Source organism: Dendrobates tinctorius, unplaced genomic scaffold (assembly GCF_039654945.1).
Source record: "Dendrobates tinctorius isolate UK_male_01 unplaced genomic scaffold, ASM3965494v1 ptg000199l, whole genome shotgun sequence".
Lineage (NCBI taxonomy): Eukaryota > Metazoa > Chordata > Amphibia > Anura > Dendrobatidae > Dendrobates > Dendrobates tinctorius.
This window is the reverse complement of record NW_027361866.1, coordinates 13,220,960-13,248,421: the sequence shown is the minus strand read 5'-3', so window position 1 is coordinate 13,248,421 and position 27,462 is coordinate 13,220,960. Positions and strand designations below refer to the sequence as shown.

The following is a 27,462-nucleotide window of genomic DNA, read 5'->3' as shown; positions in this document are numbered from 1 at the left end:
AATGGCCCCCACATTTTGTTGGCCCCCCCACCGTAGTAGCCCCAAAAACATACAGGCTCCCCCCCCCTCCCCCCTTGTTTGATGCCACCACAGTCCTCCACGAATTTTATTAAAAAAAAAAAATTATATACTGCACTCTCCTAATAAAGGATTTTGACAAGTCCTCTGGAAAAGCGTGGGAAGACAAATGCACTGATGTCACAACACTGATGCACATACAGGATGTCAGAGTCCCAGCAAGATGTCACTGCGACCTGCAGTCTACAGAACAGAGAGCAGTAGTGCAGGAGATCGTGTCTCCATGCTGTACCCCAGGACATAACTATATCGACGTTCTGCTTACACTGAATACAGTTGAGTATCGGTAGCTCTGGGTGGGGTCTGAGTGAGGGACTTGGGGCGACCGTACCTTCTGCTCCCGTGGTAGCTATGCTACTGCTGTGAAGATGTACAACGCCTTAAAGGGGTTGTCCGGGCTTTTAACATAATCTCAGTACATATCTGGTCTGCAGAATTATGACAATAAGTAATTTACTTTCTGTCACTAGTTTGCACGGTTTTCTAGATATTCTGAGCAGAACGTCCAAGGGGGGGGGGGGGTGTTATGGCATTGAAATGAGAACTAGTCGTAACCTCCTACTCAACTCCAAACATGCCCTCTATAGCAACAACCCCACCCTCCATAGCTACAGGCCCTCCCCATCCACATGAAGCAGCCCTCATCACACAGTAACAAATTCTTCCCCTCCAGCAGCCTCAGTGCAGAGAGCAGCTGCTCCTCCCCCTGACACACACTGAACAGTTATCTATGGAAAGTGAATCTAGTGAGGAAGGAAAATCGTCCTGTATTCTGGGCCACTCCATGATTACAATACATAACTCATTATCAGTAATTCCTTCCCTCACTTTCCCAGGCTGCTGGCAGCAGTGAGAACAGACTGTGTGATGGCCAGTGATGGGGGTCTGCAGCTTCTAATCTGCACAGGGGATGGCAGTCACTGATGTAATCTGTTGTGTGACAAAGCCTCTGCTGTGTGAATGAGACAGCTGTGTCACTGATGTCTTCACACAGCAGCAGATTTGGTGCAGTGTATGTGCGAAGCTCCTCCAAACTCCCAGCAAGCTCCAGTGACCAGCACCACCCACTGCCCACTCATTGGCTGGCAGTAAACTGCACCAGCACTCATCTTTATCATCATTCCAGCATTGGAAAGAACACAGCAGTGATCCTGTATTTGTGAAAGCAGCACAATACATACATACACCCCCCAACACTTCACACTGTTACAGCTGCTGATTGGACAGGCTGCTCCCATCAGTATTTGTGTCATTAGAGACACAGTGCTCACACATACACTGCACTGGAAATGGTCTTCCAACAGTCTTGAAGGAGTTTCCAGAGAAGCTTAGCACTTGTTGGCCCTTTTGCCTTCACTCTGCGGTCAAGCTCACCCCAAACCATCTCGATTCGGTTCAGGTCTGGTGACTGTGGAGGCCAGGTCATCTGGTGTAGCACCCCATCACTCTCCTTCTTGGTCAAATAGCCCTTACACAGCCTGGAGGTGTGTTTGGGGTCATTGTTCTGTTGAAAAATAAATGATGGTCCAACTAAACACAAACCGGATGGAATAGCATGCTGCTGCAAGATGCTGTGGTAGCCATGCTGGTTCAGTATGCCTTCAATTTTGAATAAATCCCCAACAGTGTCACCAGCAAAGCACCCCCACACCATCACACCTCCTCCTCCATGCTTCACGGTAGGAACCAGGCACATAGAGTCCATCCGTTCACCTTTTCTGCGTCTCACAAAGACACGGTGGTTGGAACCAAAGATCTCAAATTTGGACTCATCAGACCAAAGCACAGATTTCCACTGGTCTAATGTCCATTCCTTGTGTTCTTTAGCCCAAACAAGTCTCTTCTGCTTGTTGCCTGTCCTTAGCAGTGGTTTCCTAGCAGCTATTTTACCATGAAGTCCTGCTGCACAAAGTCTCCTCTTAATAGTTGTTGTAGAGATGTGTCTGCTGCTAGAACTCTGTGTGGCATTGACCTGGTCTCTAATCTGAGCTGCTGTTAACCTGCGATTTGTGGCTGGTGACTAGGATGAACTTATCCTCCGCAGCAGAGGTGACTCTTGGTCTTCCTTTCCTGGGGCGGTCCTCATGAGAGCCAGTTTCTTTGTAGCGCTTGATGGTTTTTGCCACTGCACTTGGGGACACTTTCAAAGTTTTCCCAATTTTTCGAACTGACTGACCTTCGTTTCTTAAAGTAATGATGGCCACTCGTTTTTCTTTACTTAGCTGTTTTTTTCTTGCCATAATACAAATTCTAACAGTCTATTCAGTAGAACTATCACCTTTGTATCCTCCAGACTTCAGCACAACACAACTGATGGTCCCAACTCCATTTATAAGGCAAAAAATCCCACTTATTAAACCTGACAGGGCACACCTGTGAAGTGAAAACCATTTCCGGTGACTACCTCTTGAAGCTCATCAAGAGAATGCCAAGTGTGCAAAGCAGTAATCAAAGCAAAAGGTGGCTACTTTGAAGAACCTAGAATATAAGACATATTTTCAGTAGTTTCACACTTTTTTGCTAATTATATAATTTCACATGTGTTAATTCACAGTCTTGATGCCTTCAGAGTGAATCTACAATTTTCATAGTCATGAAAATAAAGAAAACTCTTTGAATGAGGTGTGTCCAAACTTTTGGTCTGTACTGTGTGTGATAGATAGATAGATATAGATAGAGATATATATACAGTGCCTACAAGTAGTATTAAACCCCCTGCAGATTTAGCAGGTTTACACATTCGGAATTAACTTGGCATTGTGACATTTGGACTGTAGATCAGCCTGGAAGTGTGAAATGCACTACAGCAAAAAAGAATGTTATTTCTTTGTTTAATTTTTTTTAAAATTGTGAAAAGTTTATTCAGAGGGTCATTTATTATTCAACCCCTCAAACCACCAGAATTCTGTTTGGTTCCCCTAAAGTATTAAGAAGTATTTCAGGCACAAAGAACAATGAGCTTCACATGTTTGGATTAATTATCTCTTTTTCCAGCCTTTTCTGACTATTTAAGACCCTCCCCAAACTTGTGAACAGCACTCATACATGGTCAACATGGGAAAGACAAAGGAGCATTCCAAGGCCATCAGAGACAAGATCGTGGAGGGTCACAAGGCTGGCAAGGGGTACAAAACCCTTTCCAAGGAGTTGGGCCTACCTGTCTCCACTGTTGGGAGCATCATCCGGAAGTGGAAGGCTTATGGAACTACTGTTAGCCTTCCACGGCCTGGACAGCCTTTGAAAGTTTCCTCCCGTGCCGAGGCCAGGCTTGTCCGAAGAGTCAAGGCTAACCCAAGGACAACAAGGAAGGAGCTCCGGGAAGATCTCATGGCAGTGGGGACATTGGTTTCAGTCAATACCATAAGTAACGTACTCCACCGCAATGGTCTCCGTTCCAGACGAGCCCGTAAGGTACCTTTACTTTCAAAGCGTCATGTCAAGGCTCGTCTACAGTTTGCTCATGATCACTTGTAGGACTCTGAGACAGACTGGTTCAAGGTTCTCTGGTCTGATGAGACCAAGATCGAGATCTTTGGTGCCAACCACACACGTGACGTTTGGAGACTGGATGGCACTGCATACGACCCCAAGAATACTATCCCTACAGTCAAGCATGGTGGTGGCAGCATCATGCTGTGGGGCTGTTTCTCAGCCAAGGGGCCTGGCCATCTGGTCCGCATCCATGGGAAGATGGATAGCACGGCCTACCTGGAGATTTTGGCCAAGAACCTCCGCTCCTCCATCAAGGATCTTAAGATGGGTCATCATTTCATCTTCCAACAAGACAACGACCCAAAGCACACAGCCAAGAAAACCAAGGCCTGGTTCAAGAGGGAAAAAATCAAGGTGTTGCAGTGGCCTAGTCAGTCTCCTGACGTTAACCCAATTGAAAACTTGTGGAAGGAGCTCAAGATTAAAGTCCACATGAGACACCCAAAGAACCTAGATAACTTGGAGAAGATCTGCATGGAGGAGTGGGCCAAGATAACTCCAGAGACCTGTGCCGGCCTGATCAGGTCTTATAAAAGACGATTATTAGCTGTAATTGCAAACAAGGGTTATTCCACAAAATATTAAACCTAGGGGTTGAATAATAATTGACCCACACTTGTATGTTTAAAATTTATTAAAATTTAACTGAGCAACATAACTTTTTGGTTTGTAAGATTTATGCATCTGTTAATAAATCCTGCTCTTGTGTGAAGTTTGAAGGCTCTAACTTATTTGCATCTTATCAAACCTGCTAAATCTGCAGGGCGTTGAATACTACTTGTAGGCACTGTATATATATATATATATATATATATATATATATATATATTTCTATTACATATACACACACACTATGACTTGTCTCCGCTAAGACAAAGCCTAGATCCTCAGGTTACATTCACACTATGGGTGTAGCCGGGATCAAACCTGGGGGGGGGGGGGGCAGAACCTCATGCTGTTCCGCGGAATTTCATACTGCACACCTCAGCTGCTGCAGAACCTCATACTGCACACCCCTACACTTGAAAATAAAGCCTGCACCTTAAGAAGATGTGGTGATGAATGCAGTCTATTTATTCCAACTATCAATAATTGATGTGTTACTGAAGACAAGCAATGCCTGTCCTGGGCGTCCTTTTGGGCAGCTATGAGGTGTACCTGACTGGTGCTAAAAAAAAAAAAAAAAAGTGTTAGTCTGTGTGCTATCCGGCTTTCATTCTTTTTGGTACAGATATGATATGGATACAGATATGGATATATAGAGCAGATTTCTAATCTGCTTTTGCTATTGAAAACATTATCTATGAGCTCAAAAACCTTTCAGGTGATGCGTTTTTTTCAAAAGCTGATCTGCTTTTGCAACTGAAAAGCATATCCTCAAAAAACGCAGGAAAAACGCTGTGTGTGAATGTAGCCTTAGAACAGTCATTTATAGGACATTTCATAACTTCCCAAATTCCTATGAAAAAATATTCAGCACATTCTGCATTGAACTACTGTACCCAATTTATTATATATTTCAGGAGTCGGTCCATTTTATTCCGACTCCACGACTCCGACTCCACAGCCCTGGTGTGATGAGAGCTGCTTCATGTGGACGGGGAGGGCCTGTAGCTATGGAGGGTGGGGTTGTTATTGAGGGCATGTTTGGAGTAGAGTAGGAGGTTATGACTAGTTCTCATTTCAATGCCATAACAACCCCCCCCCCCCCTTGGACGTTCTGTTCAGAATATCTAGAAGACCATGCAAATTAGTGACAGAAAGTAAATGACTTATTGTCATAATTCTGCAGCCCAGATATGTACTGAGATGTGAAAAGCCCGGACAACCCCTTTAACTGATCTCACTGCAGAGGGATTACAAGTGGCTCACAACAAGCATAAATTATACTGACACCTTTGTCTCATCTGCAGGCAGTGTGGGGGAGGGGCTGTAAGCAGAGGGGACAGCGCTATGAGAGTAAGAAAACTGCTGGAAGGGTTTGTAATGTGACACAGCTAAACTCTGCTGTACAGAATTTCACCCCGCACAGACTAGCCAGGATAAGAAAGCTCAAAGGTGTCAGTATCACACGTTGTGCTGTACTCACAGCAACTTGTAATGGCTCTGAAGTGAGATCAGTATCCCTGGGATGCTCCTGCTATTATTGTGACATGTGACCCTTGAGTCAAATCAGCGCTGGCATCACTGTCCCCACCTTTTGTTGACCTGAACATAAAGCAGAACTCCAGGCTGCAGCTGATCCCTGACTTCCTCCTCATATTCAATTCAGTAGAAAGCGGGAAAAGTGACGCTAGTGCTGATTGGGTTCAGAGGTCATGTGTCACAACCACACGGGAGCCATGGGGAGAGAGCGTGCCGACACTGGTAATGGCACTGGCACAGTAAGTGAGTACAAGCTTTTTCTTATTTTGTTGGGGCCAAGCGAGGGGTATGAGAAGGGGTTGTCCTAGTGGTGGACAACTTCTTTAAGCGCTTGGATTTTACATTCAGCTGACAACTGATTATCTGTTGTTGGCTGTAAGTGGTGGTCTCTATCGCCTACTATTGTTTATGTACTAAATAGTTTCTATGACGTTTTAGTACATCATAGGCCGGAAATGGTTCGATTCTTGTAAGACTTGAAGGTGAAGATCACTTTTGCATGACCCAGGACTGTGCGATTCTTTAACAGACTGCAGTTTTCTTGCTAGGAACACTTGTTTTATACATTAAGGCTGTGTGCCCACGTTGTGTTTTTTTAAGCTTTTTTGCCACAGCGGAAACACTTAAAAAACGCTAACAAAGCGCATTCCATGCAATCTTATGGGATTCCGCAGTTGTGCCCATGCTGCGGATTTTACCACTGCAGAATCGCATAGCGGTTAAATCCGTAGCATGTTTATTCTGCGGAATCGCGGCGATTCCGCCGCTATAGGATTGCATTGAAATGCTCACTTTATGCATGTGGCTATGCCCACCGTGCGTAAAGTGAGCGCTTCATGTGACGATGGTACCCAGGGTCTGGAGGAGAGGAGACTCTCCTCAATGTCCTGGGTACCATATACCTGTAAAAAATAGAATTAAAATAAAAAATCGGGATATACGGTCCCTCTGATGGCCCCCGGAGCGCTCCCGCCTCTCAGCCACGCTGCCAGCATCTTCTGGTCCCAGGGATGCATTGCATGAATCACCCCAGATGACAGCACGGGTCACATGACCGCTACGTCATCTGAGGTGATTCTCGCAATGCATCCCTGGGAACGGAGCTTGCCGGCAGCATCGCTGGGGGCCGACAGAAGGGGTGACACTATTCCTATTTTTTAATGATTTTTTCTTTCTATCTTTTACTATTGATGCTGCATAGTCAGCATCAATAGTAAAAAGGTGGTCACACTTGTCAAGCACTATGCTTGACAAATGTGACCAACCTGTCAATCACCTTTCCAAGGGATACAAGGTCACGTAGCTTAGGATAAGCTTTCTGAGGTAAGTTCTTGTTGGCCACTCAGACTGAGTCTTTATACTTGTATAAGGAGAGAGCTGTCGGTCTAGCTGAGCGGGCAGGGAGAAGCTGTCTGGGACAGACCTTTTGGAATACTTGCCCCATCTGCGCTTTCAGCTCCTTTTTCTCTGAAAAGATGCAGCGGTTTTTTTTTTTTGTTGAGAAAACCTTCCAATGCAGAGACCCCGATTCATGCTGACCGTGCTTGGGGCAGCATACTTTAGCTGACAAGTTTCCTTTTAAAATAGACATTACGTCGTAGCATTTACCGTCATAATTTTTTTTTTTTTTTTTTTTTTTTGTAGAAACTTGCCAAAAAACACTAATGTTCCAGTTGAGGACTTAAAACAACAAGACAAAAGTGTGAAAAATGTAAGTACTTTTCCTTGCCCGGCATTGATTTTTGTGTTTTATTCTAATTTTTCTGTATTTTTCTTTTAGAATTTTGAAGAATCATTCCTGTCTTGTATGGATAAATGTGAACAGCAACCAAATGGTGGGTCTGATATAAGTTTGCATTTTATGAAGAAAAAAAAATTGATCCATTTACATAGCAAATACATAGTTGAAACCAGAAGTTTACATAGACTATATAAAAAGACACATATGCAGGCTTTTCTCAATATCTGTCATGAAAACAGAGTAAACCTTTCCTGTTTTAGGTCAGTTTGGATTACCATTATTATTATTTGCCAAATGCCAAAATAATGAGAGCGAGAGAGAGAATGTTTTAAGGCATTTTTATTACTTACTGCAAAGTCAAAAGTTTACATACATTTCATTAGTATTTGGTACCATTATTCTCAAACTGAATGACTTGGGTCAAATGTTTGGGATATCCTTTCACAAGTTTCTCACAATAGTTGGTTGGAATTTGGGCCCATTCCTCCTGACAAAACTGGTTTGTAGGTCACCTTGCTCGCATCGGCCTTTTCAGCTTTGCCCATAAATTTTCTCCTTCGCCTCATTGGGGGACACAGGACAGTGGGGTGTATGCTACTGCTGCCAAGAGGCTGAAACTAAGTGGATGAAAGAAAGGTTAGCTCCTCCGCAGTTTACACCCTCGCCTCGATTGCAGGCGGAATAAGTTCTTGCTTAGTGTCCTAGGAGGCACACACATCTGATGTTTTTTCCAGACTTGTTTGTTTTTTTTTTTTTGTTTTTTTTCTTTTTCATTTTTTCCATGAAGATGAGACAGGGGCAATGGACCCTATTGAAAGGGTCCGATTTCCCCAAACCAACAACGTGCGAGTGTCGCTACCACTTGTCCTTTCCCGCGACACGGGACATGATGCTGGACTCGCCCTGACCACCCTAATGTATCGAAACCCTAGGCTGTACAGAGGCCTACTAATAGTACGTGCGGCCCCCACTGCACCACCAAGGCTAGACTGCGGTGCTACAAGGCGGCGGACGGTCCCTCATCCCTTGGAGGGAAAGATCGAGCTAGGGTGCCTGCACCGTCCTTGATTTGGATGCAGCCCCCCTTCCCCGCCCTAACCTGAGGATCAGCTGGAGCTCCAGGGGTGAGGCGCTGAAGGAGGTGGGCTGGGAGGGCTCCTGAAACCCCCAGGGTCGGCATTCCCATGGGCGGCAGCAGCGGTCAGGCGCCAGGCCTCGGTTTCTTGGTCCCGTCCCTGTGTCAGGGCGGGTGCCAAAAAATTTAGTCCCCGGCTTCAGCCGGCGCTAGGCCTCAAGCAGAAGCTCGGCCCATAGTGCGTCACCGGAGGTGCCTTCTCTCCCTGCAGGACCGCCGAGGTGCACTTTTTGGAAAAGGGTGCAGCGGTTCGGCAGGATGGACGCCTAAAGGGGATCCAGGACTGGGGTAAGTGCTACCCCTGAAGGAGGAAGGCAACCCTCTGTTTTTTTTGCCAGAAGCTAAGCAGTAGAACCCTGCAGGCATATCACCCAGCAGGGCCACCATGCCCAGAGCAGCTAAGACGTTTCTGTATGCTGCGTGCACCTCCTGTCAGTCCGCCTTCCCACATGAATGATCTGTAAAATCTGCGAGTCCGAAGTGCCCAGGAGCCCTCCCCTGCGACCATCCGGAATGGGCTTTGCCTCTGTCGCAGTCTACGGCATTACGAGAGCAATCGAGTCCCTTCAAGCCTCAGATAGGGGCAGGGATAGTGGCTCGCCTGTCTTGGAGGGGTCCTCCACCTCACAGGAGCCTCCGGCCTGCAGGGGCTGCTCTCACTAGGCATACGCGGGGGAATCGAACCCTCACAGCGTCTCCCGGTCCATCCAGTACCTCGGCATCCGTGAGCTTTGCCTCTCGCTCGCCCTCACCAGTAGTCGATAACGAGAACTCTGATTATGACTCGGACGAGCCCCTTGACTTAGTTACTCTGGGTTACCAGGAAACAGTGAACAGCCTTATCGAGGCCGTCAACCAGACCCTGGGGATTGACAATAAATCCACCCTGGCCTCAGGTCACAGGGTGTCATTTAAGCGTGTCAAGCAGCCTCATAGAGTAATTGCCGCTCACCCAGAGTTGACGACATAGTACAGCGACACAGGGAATGGCCGGACAGTTGTTTCTTAAACCAAAAAGCGCTTGACGTTTTAGGTGGGTGGAATCCCTGGCGGTAGATCCACCAGTGTCTCGCTCGGTCTCTAAAGCCCTGTTGTCCATACCTTTTTTTTTTTTTTTCCCAATTATTTTTGAGGTTGAACAAGAAAACAAGTCAAAACAATGACAACCATAGTTAAAACCACCATATATATGAAACTAGGGGACGAGAGGAGAAAATAAGGAGCAGAAGGTGGGGACCGACAAATGAAAAACGGGGGGGGGGGGGGGAGGGGGTGAGGGGAGGAACAGGCATTAGTGGCATTGATAGAACTATGTGTAACAGCAAGTACACATAATAAGTCTGTGTTCTGCAGTGCAGTAATATATTACAAAAAGGAAAGAAAACAAACAATATCCAATATCTAATATCCGGCATCTTAATTATATACGGCTAAGCAGGCTGGAGCGGGGCAACCGTGGAGTGTCTACTATGTATCCAGGGGTGCCAAATGTTCTGTCTTTTTATTATGGCGGTCATCGAGTGAGCTAGTGCTAGTTCAAGCTGGCAGTGAGTGTTAATTCTATCAATTAGTCCTGCAACCTCTGGGGGGGGGGGTGTCTTTCCATCTAGCCGCTGTCAACACTCTAGCAGCTATCAAAATATGTGACAGCGTACCTCTAAGAATATGAGGAATTTTGTTCAGGCCAATGTGTAAAATGGCCTGGCTTGGGGTCAGGGTCATCTGGATACCCAAGACTTGTGAGATCAATAAATCAACACCCCTCCACCAAGGCTGGAGCACTGGACAGGACCACCAAGTATGCTCAAGAGTACCCCTCATCTCACACCCCCTCCAGCATTCACCAGACCCACCAGCTCCAAAATGTGCCGTTTGGACCGGGAACTGGTACCATCTCAGGTGCGTCTTTTTCAACTGCTCCAGATGGTTCACACATGAAGAGACCCGTACAACTTCACCTAATCCTTCCTCCCAGTCAACCGGTTCGGAGAGAAAACCCAGATCCCGCTCCCACCTGATCATGTAGGGCAGTTTTGTATTATCCGGCGGGTCATTCAGGGCTCTATATAATAATGAGATACCTCTCGGGCCAGAATCAGGCAGCAGAAAATAACCGTTAACTGTGTTATTTAGTTGTGAATTGAAAAAAACAGAGTCCGGTGAATTATGCAACATATGACGTATTTGTAGGTATTGTTAAAAACACCTCCGGATGGCCGGAAACTCAGCAGCCAGTTGGTCAAACGGGATTAACCCACCACTCCCCACTAGGTCTCCCAGACTCACAATTCCGGCAGCAACCCATGACTGAAGATTAAGGTATGGAATATGCATCTCAAGGGCCTTTAACGATATGGAGTGGCGTGATAAGAGATGGGACCACTGTCCTCCAATGATGTAGCGCAGCTTTCATAGTTGGCAAAAGTGGGGAATATTTAGTAGTTTTAATAGCTTCAGCCTCCAAAATATATCGGGTAGACTTGGCGGTAGCATAATAATTTTCTATTTGAAGCCATTTATGGTCTCTGTCCGCTTGCCACCAGTCTCTCAGTCCTGTAATTATAGCGGCTTTATGATACTTTAACAAGTTTGGTACCCCCAGTCCCCCTTTTTTTATACGGGAAATACATCAGGGCCCTGGAGATCCTAGACTTTTTATATGACCAAATATAGCTATATGCCATAGTTTGTAATCTTAGAATTCTTTTTTTAGTGATTATCATTGGTATGCACCGGAGTAGGTACAATATTTTAGGTAGGACAATCATCTTAAAGGCATTAATCCTTGCAATCCAGGAGGTCTGGACAGCATGAAGCTGCTCCAATTGTTTCTTAAGCTGTATTTCCAAATTAGTAAAGTTCCTATCCACAATCTGCTCAGAACCCGTCAGTGTAATGCCCAAATATGGAATACCTTCTCTCATCCACTTAAACGGAAAAATGGCCTCCAGCCTTGTCCTTGCCGCACAAGGAACCGCCACCAGAAACAACAGGGATTTTGTGGGGTTCAGTTTATAGTATGAGACCTTGCTAAATTCCCCAAGTTCACAAATAATCGCAGAAAACGAAGATTCTAAATTTACACAGGATAGAATGACATCATCGGCGTATAGACCGACTTTGTGCTCCACCTGTCCAACCCTAATCCCAGAAATGCCCGCCGACATTCTAATTCGCTCGGCAAGCGGCTCCATGCACAATGCAAAGACAATAGGCGAGAGCGGGCACCCCTGTCTCGTACCGTTCGTGATCTGGAACGGGCCGGACAAGAAGCCAGACGTCAAAACCCTGTTGCAGGGGGTCGAGTACATGGCACCGATTGCAGACAATATAGGGCCCGACAGTCCAAATTTCTTCAGGACTGCTCTTAAATATCCCCAGTGCACCCTGTCAAAAGCTTTTTCAGCATCAAGTGACAGGAATGCACTGGGTTGGCCAGACAGCTCAGATATTTTAATCAAATTCAACATACGTCGTATGCCATCCTTCGTCTCCCGTCCTGCAACAAAGCCCACCTGATCTGGTGACACTATAGTCGGTATAATTAGTTTCAGTCTAGATGCTATGATTTTAGTAAACAGTTTGACATCTGAATTTAACAAAGCAATGGGTCTGAAATCTCCGGGATGTGTGAGTGATTTCCCCGGTTTTGGTATAGTGGAAATAGTGGCCTCTAAATTAGGGGCCATCACAGTACCAGCGTCTCTCCAGTGTGTGAACAGACGCTGTAGATATGGTGTTAATTGCTGAGAAAAGGTCCTATAATAATCATTCGTTAAGCCACCCGGGCCTGGGGCTTTATGAAGTTTAGTCTGTTTAATCGCCTGCTGAATTTCTGCAGCCGCGAAGGGGGCGTTTAAATAATTTAATTGGTCAATGGTAATACATGGCAAATTAACAGAATCTAAGAATGCATCAATAGATGTTTGGTCAGGTTGAGGGGTGGAGGCATCATCTTTTAAATTATAGAGGGCAGTGTAATATTGAGCAAAGGCTTGCACTGTGTCCCATGGGTTCCTAAGGGCTCTACCTTGGTCATCCATTATGTGGTCAATTCGTGACATGACCTCCCGTTTACGAACTCTGCGAGCTAGAGAAGCGCTCCCGCCCTGTCCCCGGTAGCATATAAGTTAGTTTTAAGTTTCCCCATATTGTGTGCATATTTGTATAGGACATTTTCCCTTAATTTAAATCTAATTTGGGAAATCTCAGAGACGGAGGGCGTATGTACAGCCTTATTAATAGCATCTAAATAATGTAAACGGGAAAGCAGAGCCTCTCTACTAGCTTCTCTTTTCTTCTTTAAATATGAAGCTTGTTGTAGGAGAACCCCCCCTAACCACCACTTTGTGAGCAGACCAAAGGGTCTCATCAGAGACCTCCCCATTATCGTTTATTTGAAAGTAGCCCTCCAGCTCCGAGGAAACCCTATCAACCACAGGGCTCTGTCCTGGGCCCTGTATTGTTCAACATCTTTATCAACGATTTAGATAAAGGAATTGAGGGTAAACTGTTTAAATTTGCTGATGACACAAAGCTAGGAGGGATAGCTAATACTAGAGAAGAGAGAGGATTCAAAAAGATTTAAATAAACTGGAGAAGTGGGCAGCAACTAACAGAATGGTTTTTAACAGGGAGAAATGCAAAGTACTACATCTGGGCAATAAAAATGAAAAAAGCATATACAGAATGGGAGGAATAGGCCTAAGCAACAGCACATGTGAAAAAGACTTGGGTATACTAATAGATCACAGACTGAATATGAGTCAACAGTGTGATGCAGCAGCAAAAAAGGCAAATGCAATTCTAGGATGTATTAACAGAAGCATACAGTCTAGATCACGTGAAGTCATTATTTCCCTCTACTCCTCTTTGGTCAGACCTCATCTGGAATATTGTGTCCAGTTTTGGGCACCACATTTTAAAAAAGACATCAACAAACTGGAGCAAGTTCAGAAAAGAGCGACCAGAATGGTGACCGGTCTGCAAACCCTGTCTTATGAGGAAAGGTTGCAGGATTTGGGAATGTTTAGTTTGCAAAAGAGAAGACTGAGAGGAGACTTAATGGCTGTCTACAAATATCTAAAGGGCTGTCACATTGTAGAAGGATCAACTTTATTCTCATTTGCACAAGGAAAGACTAGAAGCAATGGGATGAAACTGAATGGGAGGAGACACAGATTAGATATTAGAAAAAACTTTTTGACAGTTAGAGTGATCAATGAGTGGAACAAGCTGCCACGAGAAGTGGTGAGTTCTCCTTCAATGGAAGTCTTCAAACAGAGGCTGGACAGACATCTGACTGGGATGATTTAGCGAATCCTGCTTTGAGCAGGGGGTTGGACCAGATGGCCCAGGAGGTCCCTTCCAACTCTATGATTCTATGAACCACCTCCCCCCTCAGCAGCAATGAGTCATGAAGACGCCACCTGAACGCAGGGTCAGCCTGGTGGGCAAGAGCAAGGGTCAGACAGGAGCGTGGTCAGACCAGGCGAATAGGCCAATAGTGGCATTTAGACACCTTAGGGTCGCACTATCTATTAAGAAATAGTCGATACGGGAGTAGGTGGAGTGCCTAGGAGAATAAAAAGTATAATCTCTTTCCGATGCGTGTGAGCATCTCCAAAACTCATGCAGGTGAAATTCATGGGATAGGAGGTTCAAACCCCTCCTAGTTCTCTTCCTTCCTGAAGAGCAGTCAAGGTCCGCATTCATGGGGAGATTGAAATAACCACATATAATATTGCTACCCTTCGCTTTTAAAGAGATATCATTAAAGGTAGTTCTCAAAAATTTGTGTTGGCCTTCATTGGGAGCATATTCATTTGTCAACGTGTGCACCTCTCCACTTAGCAGGCAAGTGACTGTCAAGCATCTACCTACGGAGTCAGCATATTGTGATAACAATTGAAATGCTATTGTACGTTTCACCATAATGCACACACCAGCCTTTTTGGTCTGACCATTAGCAAAAAACATGTGGGGGAAGTGAGGGTGTCGAAGCCTGAAATTATCGGCTTCCAATAGATGTGTTTCTTGAAGGCAGACAACATCCGCCCGTGACATTCCCACCTCCCTCCACATCATAGAGCGTTTTTCAGGGGAATTTAGGCACCTAACATTCAAGGATAAGATTTGTATACTCATAATACTGATACGAGAAGTTCACAGTGCTGCCGGCAGAATGGAACTGCACAGTGCACACTTAATATAGTCACATATAGCATGTTAGAACCAACACGTCTACAAATACACTGAGAGTCCATTGTAACACATAGATGCCTGGGTATTTGGGAGGAAAAAACCTGGAAGAAAAAATGGGAGCAGATATACTTGCAGACGGGCCAGAGTATTGACCCGAAAGGATGCCAAAAAGAAAATAAAAAAGAGAACAGACAAAAAAAGAAAGGAAAAGAAAAAGATAAGAAACCAAAACATAGTCAAATATACAAGAGCCACTCGTATAAACATCCAGAACAGTTCGGACGATCCGCAGATCAAGGATCTACGAGGGGGGTGGAAGTGAAAAGTTCACGAACCAAGGCCCACTAGGAAGCGTAGCAGGAGAGTCCAGTTATCCAGACTCATACCATGCAGTACAGTCAAGCTATAGACCACTCCGAAGCCACCTTCCGACCCGTGTCAGCTTGTCTCGGTGAAAAAAGGATCTTCCAGCTCGTGAGCTTCTCCGCTTGTTTAGGAGAGGAACAGACGACTGTACTTCCATCATGAGTGATGAAGAGCCTCACAGGATTGAAACCCCACCAATATTTCACGGAGACCTCCCTCAAGGCTCTGCAGACGTGGGCATATTCCCGCCTCTTAGACAGCGTAGCAGCCGACAGATCTGGGAAAACTTGCAGTGCCTGAAACTCAGAAGGAAGCTCAGGAGGATTTCTTATTTGTCTCAGAAAGGTCTCTTTAGTAGTATACAGGTGTATCCTTGCAAGAGTGTCCCTGGGGAGAGACGAATCCAAGTGCTTGGGTTTGGGCGTCCTGTGGACCCTGTCAACTAACAGGTCCCTTGGGGAGAGCGATGGCAGGACAGCTTGCATATAGTTTTGGAGGAAGGGGGCCAGATCTTTATCTCCTATAGTCTCTGAGATGCCTCTTATACAAAGATTATTTCTTCTAGATCTGTCCTCCAGATCGTGTATTTTATCAAATGCCCCTGCCAATCTACCTTTCATGGCTTGATTCTCATCCACAAGAGCGTTGATAACAGAAACATACTCAGACATCTTTTTTTCTAAGTGGTCTGTACGTGCTCCTAAAGAGTTAACGTCTCTTATCTCCTTTAACATGTCCTGCATGTCCTCCCTTAAAGAAGTGCATATAGATGCCAGGAAATCCCTCATGTCTCCCCTAGTCATAGGTGCAGAGTTACTGTGATGTGTATCTGCTGAGGTCTCACCTCTCTCTGAGCCCTGGGAGAAGTGGGAGGAACGAGATGATCCTGGGGGAGGGGAAGCTGCTGCCATTTTCCCTGCTGCATGTGCAGTCTGAGTCCTCAGAAAGAAGTCAGGCAGGCGTGGAGGAGAAGCCTTTCTCTGTGTTCTACCACGGGTCATCATGTGCCTGGGGGTGTTAGGAAGCCGGCGGTGCACTGCACGGCGGTCGAGGAAGCCGCTGAATGCCGATATGAGCCGATGTAAGTCTGGAGTCACTGGAGCTCTCGAATCACACTCCCTCCATCTTCAGCGCGCAGACCCCGCCCCCCCGTTGTCCATACCCAACGGATCCTCTACTAAGGATCCCACCGACTGTCTCATAGAGAGCCTGGCGCGCTCCGTATTGGAGGCGTCGGGTTCAGCACTTTCTCCCTCGTTCGCTGCAACTTGGGAAGTTAAGGCCATGGGGTCTGGGTCTGAATCATTATACAGAGCCTTGCAGGGTATGGACCTGCCTGCGTAGATAGCGGATATTGCTAATCAGTTTGTGTTGGCTGCAGACTACTTGATTAATGCGTCTGGATACGGCTAGCTACGCAGCACTCGCTGCCGCAAATGCAATCTCTATTAAGAGGGGCTCTGTGGTTGACTTGGCGTGCAGATTCAACCTCCAAGAAGTCCCTACCTTCTTTACCTTATCAGAGCGGCCGCCTATGTGGGTGCCACCGGCCATTCTAGGCTGAGCGTGGCTGCATTCGCCTATTTGGTGAAAGTTTGTACCAGCTTAGCTCTGACCCCACAGGGGGTAGGAGCAGTTTTCTCCCTCAATAAAGGGTTAAACAGCTTTTTCATCACCTGCTTCAGACACGGTTTCGGGGCTTCAGCAACCAACTCCGCCGTTGCAGGTTGCCCCAACCAGGACAGAGATCTTCAAGTCTCATATAGAGCCAACCCATTGGGAAGAATGCGATCCCAACAAGCCCAGATCAAGGGGACTTAGATCCCAAGGATCTTCGGCCTAATGGCTCGAGGCAAGTGCCGGGCAGTGTGCGGTCGCCTACGCTAGTCTCGCCATGTCTAGCTCTCCTTCGTGCACGACACATGGGTAAGGGAGCTGGTATCCTCGGGGTACAAGTTAGACTTTTTCAAACAGCCCCCAAGGCTTATTTTTTTTTTTTTCTCTCTCGTCCTCCCAAGGTGGAATCCCTGGCACAAGCCTTGTTCAGGGCCATCGAATTGCACGGGAAACACAGCGTTGTCATCCCCGTACCGGAAGACGAAAGAGGTCAGGGTTTCTATTCCGACCTGTTCACGGTCCCCAAAAGGGACGGGACTGTCAGGCCCATTCTGGACCTAAAGCTTCTGAACGGATTTGTCAGGATCAGGCAGTCCCGGATGGAGTCTCTCCGCTCGGTCATAGCTGCCATAGAACAGGGAGAAGGTTTGGCTTCTGTCGACATCCAAGATGCGTACCCATACATCAGAAAGTTCTACTCTTCGCTATCGGTGGCCTATACTTTCAGTTCGCAGCTCTCCCCTTCGGGCTAGCTACCGCCCCCGGAGTGTTTACAGGGGTCAGGGCGGGTGTCATGGCCATCCTGCACTCCCGGGGCATAGTCGTCTTGCCTTAGACGACCTCTTGATCAAGGGCCCCTCATATCGAGCATGCTAGGAGAGCATCATCATCACGCTAGATACTCTTGCCCGCTTAGGGTGGTTGGTCAACCTGGAGAGATCATCCCTGGTCCCAGCTCAGAGGAGTTCCCTTTTAAGGATGATCTTTGGCACCTCCCGAGGGTTGGTAATCTTCCTCGAGACAAGGCCCTAGCTCTTTGGCAAGGAGTCCAGGTACTTTGCCAGCCAGTCCCTCATACCTTTCGTCTTTGCATGAGGGTCGTAAAGAAGAGGGTGGCAGCAATGGGAGCAAGTCCATTTGCCCAACTCCCTCCTCGCCCCCTGCAGCACGCCCTCTTGGCATCATGGGACAAGAACCCGTTCTCACTCGACCACCAGTGCAGGTCAGACAGGCACTTGGATGGAGGACAGTCAGTTCCTCCCATCTTCAGGGGAATACCATTCCCCCGGACCATGGGTTGGTGGTCACAACCGACGCCGGTCTCCTCGGCTACGGAGCAGTCCTTTTCACCATCACGTGACCCAGGGACAGTGGTCGCCGCAGGGGGCACACATCCCAATCAACTTGTTAGAAATTCAAGCAACCCGGCTGGCTCCACAACGTTTTCATTTTCCTCTAGCAGGCCGCCCCGTCCGGATTCAAGCGGACAACGCCACGGTCGTGGCTAACATAAATCACCAGGGGAGCACCCGCAGCAGAACAGCCATGTACGAAGTGAGGCACATCCCTCACTGGGCCGAGAGGAATCACTCGGTAAAAAATCAATAGGATGGAGTGTACACGGGCACTACCTATTTAAAAACTAAAACTCAGATGCAGTTGGTAAGAGGACAGGACTGTCGGTTCCTGTTTTGAACCTGATTAAAGCATTTAGTTATGTGGCTTACCGCGCTATGATGTACAGAGAAATGAGAGAAATCTTTGGTTGTAAATACATAAATGAGATTGTTAGTACTTACTTTAAATGAAGGAATTGTAGAGTATTCTATGTAGTCTCAAGTATCTAACTAGAGAGTACTTCGCCTTTAGTTATGTAGGGATGATTTCTTGTAGTGGCTGATGATACTGATGAAGTAATAAAGATAAAATTAGAGTACCAATAATGTTAATCCACACTGTACCTCGTAAATACACTATACTCACTAGTTATTTCTAAGCGTTTCTATTCGGTTAGGAATGGTACAGTGTTACTTGCTCATGGACCAAAATCACGGTGCTGCACAGGAAAAAGGAGTTGGATTTAGTTAATACCAGTGATCATAAGCTGGACACTTAGTCCCAATTTGAAGGAACACGTCTGCACTTACTTGTGCTTATTTATTGCTGGCAAAATAAGGTAAGCAGGGGCAAAATCCAATGCAGTGGAACTCTGCCTGTAAAGAAGAATTATATCCACTATATGGATGATGGAGGCTGCCGAGTGGGCAGTGAGTTCTAATAGGATGCTTATGCTGGTTCCTGCTGGCTGATCCGGAGCAGGAGCGGTATCTGCTGCTGCGATGAAGTAACAGCGAGGATGCTGCGGGATCAGGGGGTAGAGCTGCTGTGACGTCACAAACAGAGCAAAGGACGGGTGCGCGAGAGGCGATACTTCCGGCCGGAGTACACGAGGTGCTGGTGTCTACTTGCTCCCCCACCACACGCTGCACCGCTCATTCTCCTTGCCAGTAGCCCCCGCCTTGGTTAGATTGAGGTATTCTACAAGCAGTACAAGTAAGTCTACAAGAGTCCTATCAGGACTGACTGATCGTTGTAATGCCAATGTACTAAGTGGATCACTTTATCTAGTGCCTTGCTATATTCATCGCAGCAGCAGATACCGCTCCTGCTCCCGATCAGCCAGCAGGAACCAGCATAAGCATCCTATTAGAACTCACTGCCCACTCGGCAGCCTCCAGCATCCATATAGTGGATATAATTCTCCTTTACAGGCAGAGTTCCACTGCATTGGATATTGCCCCTGCTTACCTTATTTTGTCAGCATTAAATAAGCACAAGTAAGTGCAGACGTGTTCCTTCAAATTGGGACTAAGTGTCCAGCTTATGATCACTGGTATTAACTAAATCCAACTCCTTTTTCCTGTGCAGCACCATGATATTGGTCCATGAGCAAGTAACACTGTACCATTCCTACCGGAATAGAAACGCTTAGAAATAACTAGTGAGTATAGTGTATTTACGAGGTACAGTGTGGGTTATTAACATTATTGGTACTCTAATTTTATCTTTATTACTTCATCAGTATCATCAGCCACTACAAGAAATCATCCCTACATAACTAAGGGTGAAGTACTTGCTAGTTAGATACTTGAGACTACATAGAATACTCTACAATTCCTTCATTTAAAGTAAGTACTAGCAATAATCTCATTCATGTATTTACAACCAAAGATTTCTCATTTTTCTGTACATCTGCTCAGTATAGCGCTGTAAGCCTCATAACTACATGCTTTAATCAGAAATCACTCGGTGTTCTCGGCCGTCCACATTCCAGACGTAGAGAGCTTGGCGGGAGGCGTCCTCAGCAAGCAGGGTCTTGTGTCCAGGGAATGGCCACTACACCCCGAGTTTTTTCTGGCAAGTATGCCCAATGTTGGGGAACGCCGGGCGTAGACCTGACTGCCTCCGGGGTAGGCGCCAACGTGGTTGCATTGGTCGCCTTGGTCCCGGGACCCGCAGGCAAGCACTGGGAATGCGTTGGTTCTGCCATGGAACCAGTATTCGCCTCCCACACCTATTTCCCCTGCTGCCGCTATTCCCAAGGATCATCAAGAGGAGCAAGGCAGAAGGAGGTTCCAGTGGTGCTACTGGCCCCTGATTGGCATCGGCGGGCGTAGTACGCAAACCTGGTGCAGCTACTCGCTGACAGTCCCTGTTGACTGCCAGGGCACCCAGACCTACCTTCTTAGGTCCCGAGCTACCACCCAAACCCAGGGGCCCTGTGTTTGACGGCTTAGCCGTTGAATCTTGGATTCTGACCTAGGCTGGGTTCGGACGCAATGTGGTTACAACAATGGTTAGTGCCCAGAAGCCCGCCTCAGTACATATTGTCCACCACACCTGAAGGATTGTCTTTTCATGGTGTGAGGACCAAGGTCGTTCTCTACTGGGATTCTCTATTCCCAACATTTTGGCGATTTTTTCCCAGTCCAGCTTGGACTCTGGTTTAGCTCCAAGTTCCCTTAGGAGACTAAAATCTGCCTTATCCGTCCTGTTCCAGCGCAGAATCGAGCCATGGGGTCTCACACTTGGTACCCCCCTATAGGACCCCTTGGAACAACTGGGACATTAACCTTGTCCTAGGCGTTCTGCAGGAAGCTACATTCAAGCCACTACAATAGGTATCTTCGACATACCTTCCCTGGAAGGTGGTGTTCCTCGTGGTGATAACATCAATCAGGTGGGTCCCGGAGCTGGCAGCTCTATCTTGCCGAGCTCTGTTCATGATATCTCACAAGGAGAAGGTGGTTCTTGGGCCAGCTTCCCCTTTTTCTGCAGAAGGTTGATTCATCATTTCGGTTTAATGAGGCTATTGCCTTGCCCTCCTTTTTCCCCGGCACCAGTACACTGGGTGGAAAAAGGCTCTTCATACCTTAGACCTGGGGAGAGCTCCCAGGAACTGCATGAGGAAGAGGAGCGTAAAAAATAAAACCTCACCTACTGTTGATTTGCTCATTCTGCCTCCCAAATATTACAGTAAGGCTTCACTCACATTTATCCTGCGTTCTAGATTGAGCGCTTACCTCGGTATTTCCGTGTAAATCTCTGAAATAACGTTCAGATGGAACTCTCAACAGAAGATGCCCTATAATGAGGCAGGTGGAGGCTTTGTGGACGCTATTTGGCCTGTGATCCAGCAGTGTCTTTTTAGGCATGCATAAAAGTGCAGTTGGCCAGTTTTGTGCACTTCTCATAAGGACACTGCTGAACAAAGGCCGTACTGAGTCCAGAGTGAGGGTCCCGTTACACATAGCTCAACAAATATATCGTGGCACTACTGCGTTGGTGCACAAAAGAAGGTTCCCACACCAGTATAGATAATATAATAAATTTTGGCACTCAACTTGTTGCAAAGTGAAGAATTTTATTTGCAGTCTCAAAAATTTAGACGTTTCGGCTTGCACACATAAGCCTTCATCAGTATGCTGCAAATCGGATACAAATATATACTGTACAAGTCAAAGGCTACATTCCGTACAAAACATCAAAAATAACATACAATGAATCATGGTCGTGCACTAGTGATAGACAGGACGGGTTGAGGTAAAGGGAGATATAAGGAAAAAAAAGGGAACATATTAGAGAGAAAAAAATTATAATGAAAGAGTGAAGGTTATATAACATACCCAGACTGCTTTCTCGAATAAGTCTGCAATGTGTCTAATGTGACAAAAAAAGAAGGGGGGGGGGGGGAAAGAGAATATATATGTAATATATATAAAACCATAATTGTATTAGGTTAGTGACTAGAATCAATAGTCAGTGACTACTCACTTAATGGTGAGATACCACTCTATCGGTCATGTAAGTGGTCGGATTCGTATTGAGAATGATTCCCATTTATCTTAAAACAAAGAGATTTTTCGTCTTAGATAAAGAATTACAATCTAACTTTGGCGTGTTTATGCGTACAATGACAAATAGTGTAATATAGATACCAACCGATGATAATTAGTGACAGGGATATTCTATGAAGATACTGTATAGAATCATTTGTGGTGAGTCTGTAAATATTAAAAGGACAAAATTGTTTCACTCAATGTACTGAAGGATAAGGTTAGCGACGAGCCATAAAATGATTCACTCACTTAATGTCAGTTTTAGGAATCAACTGTGGATATCAATTCCATTGGGAGCCCATATAACGCTGTGTATTGTAGCTGTTAGATCAAAACATATAACATATGAAGGGTTAAGTAGCGTAACCGAGTAAAGTATATTTATATAAGTCCTATTAGTAATGAGCTTACCGTTGGTGGGTGGCGGCGTGTTATAACGAGTAGAACGCGGTATCCACCGCTTGTAGCCAGGGTGTCAATGGCGTGCAGTGTGGATTTTAAATAAAGGGTGGGCGGGACAATGCCAGACCAATTAGTAAGCGTCACCGGAAGTGACGTGTGCATCCATTCGGTTGCGCTGTTTGGCTCAGTGAAATGAAGGGGCGTGTTAGGGGGAGTGGTGCCAGGCTGCTCGTCATTTCACAGATTCAACACAGGCCGGTGTGCTACCTGTGTTGACGCATGAAGCAATTATTTGTAGAGAGTGGAGTTGGAGCAAGTGTGTACATGGTGTTAAGTGTGAATGCGGTTATATCTATAAAGGGGAAAAAGAGGGGAAAAAATGGTATGTACATGTTAAGAGCAAAAAAATAAAAAAATAGAGCTATCTCAAGTCACTATGAAGAAAGGTTTTTGTTACATGATTTTCCACATAAAAGTGAGTTCAAAAATGACTCTTTTAATTTGTATTCCAAACCGGATGGGTTATAATGGATACAAATGGAAAATTGTTTCAAAAAGAGACTATAGTATATAGAAAAAGAAGCTTGAAGGAGGCAAGAGGGGGGAAGTCCAAGGGAGTAACAGGGACATCGGTGACATTTGCGTGACATTCAAAATTGACGATTCTGCAAAATCAAAACAACGTGTTAGAAAGAGGCACAGAATAACCTACTTATATGTCAAAACATATTCTCAAGGATATGTATTTCTTGAGTCACTAGACCATTTGACTAGAAGTGTAGTGATCCCTTATATGAAGGCCAGTAGATCATAATCCCTATTAAGGCCTTTAGGCGCTAAAGTATGGAGTTCGTGTATCCAGAAGGCCTCTCTTTTCTTTAGGAGTTGAATGCGGTTGCCACCTCTACGTGGAGGAGGCACATGTTCTATAACACAGAATTTTAGTTGAGGAATGGTATGACCTGCCGTGATAAAATGATGTGGTATCGGTAATAATGTATTGCCACATCGAATGGTGGATTTGTGTTTACTTATGCGGTCTCTTATGGGTTGAGTGGTTTCACCAATATACAGTAGACCACAGGGGCATTTAATCATGTAGACCACATTTGATGTCTCGCAAGTAGAGAAGTCTTTGATCTGATAGCGTTTCCCAGAATGGGGATGGTGAAGATAATCCCCCTTGAGTACATTGTTGCATTGATTGCAATGTAAACACGGATAGGTACCTGTTTTGGGTATAGAAAGGAACCTCTGTGTAGTTGACCTACCCCTTGAACCTATATCGGCTCTGATTAGGGTGTCCCTGATATTTTTGGGGCGTTTGTAGCATGGTAGGAAGTTCTGTTGAAATTCTGTAACCTCCGGGTAGGCTTCCTTCAGAATGCCCCAATGTCTCCGTATGGAATGATGTAAAATCTGCACATATGGGTGATATGTGTGAACAAAGGGTAAACGTCCAGAGACCCCTTTCTGGTGTCTGGTTGGGGGTTGTCGTGCTTTGGTTAGTAAATCTGATGGGTAGCCCCTTGTGCGGAACTTGTTATGCATTTCATTCAATCTGATACTACTGGTTGTGGGATCGGATACAATGCGTTCGACTCTCTCTTAAATTGTGATAAAGGTATGGATCTTTTGGTGGAAGGAGGGTGTAGGCTCCTGTAGTGTGGTAAACTGTTACGGTCGGTGGTTTTAACATATAAATCAGTGCTCAAACATCCCTCCATGTTCTTGATGATCCTTGTGTCCAAGAAACTGACTGTATGTACGTCTCTAGTCATAGTAAAAGATAGGCCTGGCCAGGCCATATTCAATGTATTGAAGAATGTGTCTAGTGTGTCAGCCGGCCCCGTCCAGATGCAAAAAATGTCATCAATGAATCTCTTCCACAGTATACAGTGGGTTTTAAAGAAGGGGTCAGGGTAGACAATGTCTTTCTCGAACGTTGCCATAAATGTGTTTGCATACGGGGGCGCGACATTCGAACCCATCGCGGTCCCTTTCGTCTGCAGATAGAATGTGTCCCCAAATAGAAAATAATTTTTAGTAAGTACAAGGGTTAGTAATTCAATGCAGAACTCCATCGTATTCCTATCCGACTCAGACAAGCGTCTCTGGACGCAATTGATACCCAATTCATGTGGAATTGATGTGTATAGATCTTTAACATCAAAGGACACAAGAAAAGTCACCAGGAACTCGACCTAAATCACGTAGGACTTTAAGAAAATCACTTGTGTCTAATAAAAAGGAAGGTGCTTGTCTCGTGAGAGGAGTCAGCATTTTTTCTAATAGAATGGATAGTGGGGATAGGATAGAATCAGTGGAGGCAACTATTGGTCGGCCAGGGGGACAGTCTAATCTCTTATGGATCTTGGGAAGAATGTAGAATACTGGAGTAATGGGGTCAGTTTTAATCAAAAAGTCATGTGTTTTCATGTCAATTACACCCCGTGTAGTGTAGTCCGTGACTACTGCTTTGATGCAGTCTCTAATGGTCCTGACTGGATCATAAGGCAGGACTGTATAGACCGAGTTATCATTTAATTGGCGCAACACTTCACTTATGTAATCTTGTCTGTCCATCACTACGATAGCGCCACCCTTATCAGCAGGCTTGATAATAATGTTAGGATCTTGACGAAGTGTCTCCAGAGCTTGGAAGTCCACTGTGTCAAGATTAGGAGAGACATGTAGGTCACCTCTCTCTATATCCTGGCGTAATCTGAGAAATGCTTTATCGATAAACTCGATGAAGGATTCGACAGCATGTGAGGACGATGGTGGTCGGTAGGTGCTTTTATTGCGTAGTCCCAGGCGGTCGATGGAAATAGGACATGGAATAATGGATTGAGGTCCAAAGGTCTCCTTGTCCTTTTTTGCAAAGTGGACCAATAGCCTAATACGGCGGTAGAATCGCTGTAGATCCATGTCCATCTGAAACGTACTGAATTTAAAAGAAGGGCAGTATGACAAGCCCTTCTGGAGGAGATTATTCTCTGCTATGCTCAGGGACCTGGAGGAAATATTGACCACTAGGGATTCCATACCTGGGATCTCGTGATCCTGCTGGTATCTAGATTTCTTCCTCCGTTGGCTGCGACGAACCCTCTTCTGCGTGGACGTCTTCTTCGCTGATCTAAAAAATGTGGAGATCGATATTCTCTCCTATCTGTCTCGGAGCCTGACGTGGAAGGGTCATTAGAGGAATGCTGTTCAAACCTAGAGGAATTGGAACGAGAGGTAGTGTTATAACGCCAATGGTATACCCTATTATTATTATAGTCCTCTGTATCTCTTTGGAATTTGATTCTCTTTCTCTGTTCAGTGTCGCGTTTATGCTGGTCGATAATCCCTTTAAGTCTATCTTTCAGAGTAGTGAGCTCTTCAGATGTACTAGATGAGGCCAGTTGTGACTCAATATTTTTAATACTGTCACGGCTCTTATTGATGGACGTCTGTAGATGTTCGACAGTAAGAGTCATCAAATCAAATGAGCATTTATTCAATATCTGCTCAAATTTCTGGCAGAAGTCTGTAGAGTCACTAAAGAGTGTTGGACGTAGCGGAACCCGTAGTCCTCTTGGGATACGTTGGACTCGAAGATACTCAGATAATGTCGCACAGTGTAACTCAAGATTCGTTTGATGCCTCAATTCACGCTCTAGGTCTTTCCCTCTTGTCTCCTTGGGTGGGACTTTGAGAAAATCACTAGAAAAACTAAGCTTGGACAAAATTGCATTAGTTTCTTCTTGGTTGTAAGAAAAAGTAAGGGAGGACATAGTAGCCAGTGTGCACACGTAAGGGTGAATAGATCAACAAATATATCGTGGCACTACTGCGTTGGTGCACAAAAGAAGGTTCCCACACCAGTATAGATAATATAATAAATTTTGGCACTCAACTTGTTGCAAAGTGAAGAATTTTATTTGCAGTCTCAAAAATTTAGACGTTTCGGCTTGCACACATAAGCCTTCATCAGTATGCTGCAAATCGGATACAAATATATAATGTACAAGTCAAAGGCTACATTCCGTACAAAACATCAAAAATAACATACAATGAATCATGCAATATATTCATGGTCGTGCACTAGTGATAGACAGGACGGGTTGAGGTAAAGGGAGATATAAGGAAAAAAAAGGGAACATATTAGAGAGAAAAAAAATGACGCATTCACACTTAACACCATGTACACACTTGCTCCAACTCCACTCTCTACAAATAATTGCTTCATGCGTCAACACAGGTAGCACACCGGCCTGTGTTGAATCTGTGAAATGACGAGCAGCCTGGCACCACTCCCCCTAACACGCCCCTTCATTTCACTGAGCCAAACAGCGCAACCGAATGGATGCACACGTCACTTCCGGTGACGCTTACTAATTGGTCTGGCATTGTCCCGCCCACCCTTTATTTAAAATCCACACTGCACGCCATTGACACCCTGGCTACAAGCGGTGGATACCGCGTTCTACTCGTTATAACACGCCGCCACCCACCAACGGTAAGCTCATTACTAATAGGACTTATATAAATATACTTTACTCGGTTACGCTACTTAACCCTTCATATGTTATATGTTTTGATCTAACAGCTACAATACACAGCGTTATATGGGCTCCCAATGGAATTGATATCCACAGTTGATTCCTAAAACTGACATTAAGTGAGTGAATCATTTTATGGCTCGTCGCTAACCTTATCCTTCAGTACATTGAGTGAAACAATTTTGTCCTTTTAATATTTACAGACTCACCACAAATGATTCTATACAGTATCTTCATAGAATATCCCTGTCACTAATTATCATCGGTTGGTATCTATATTACACTATTTGTCATTGTACGCATAAACACGCCAAAGTTAGATTGTAATTCTTT

The 27,462-nt window shown here is 45.4% G+C and overlaps 1 protein-coding gene across 1 annotated transcript in view; it reads left to right on the top strand.

Moving 5' to 3' along the window:
- Positions 1–27,462, top strand: part of RBM44 (RNA binding motif protein 44) — a 195,161-nt gene that overhangs the window by 88,248 nt on the left and 79,451 nt on the right. Inside the window, exons 7-8 of the mRNA XM_073553247.1 lie at positions 7,360–7,426; positions 7,496–7,550. Coding sequence (XP_073409348.1) covers positions 7,360–7,426; positions 7,496–7,550 — 122 coding nt within the window. The remainder of the gene's footprint in view (positions 1–7,359; positions 7,427–7,495; positions 7,551–27,462) is intronic.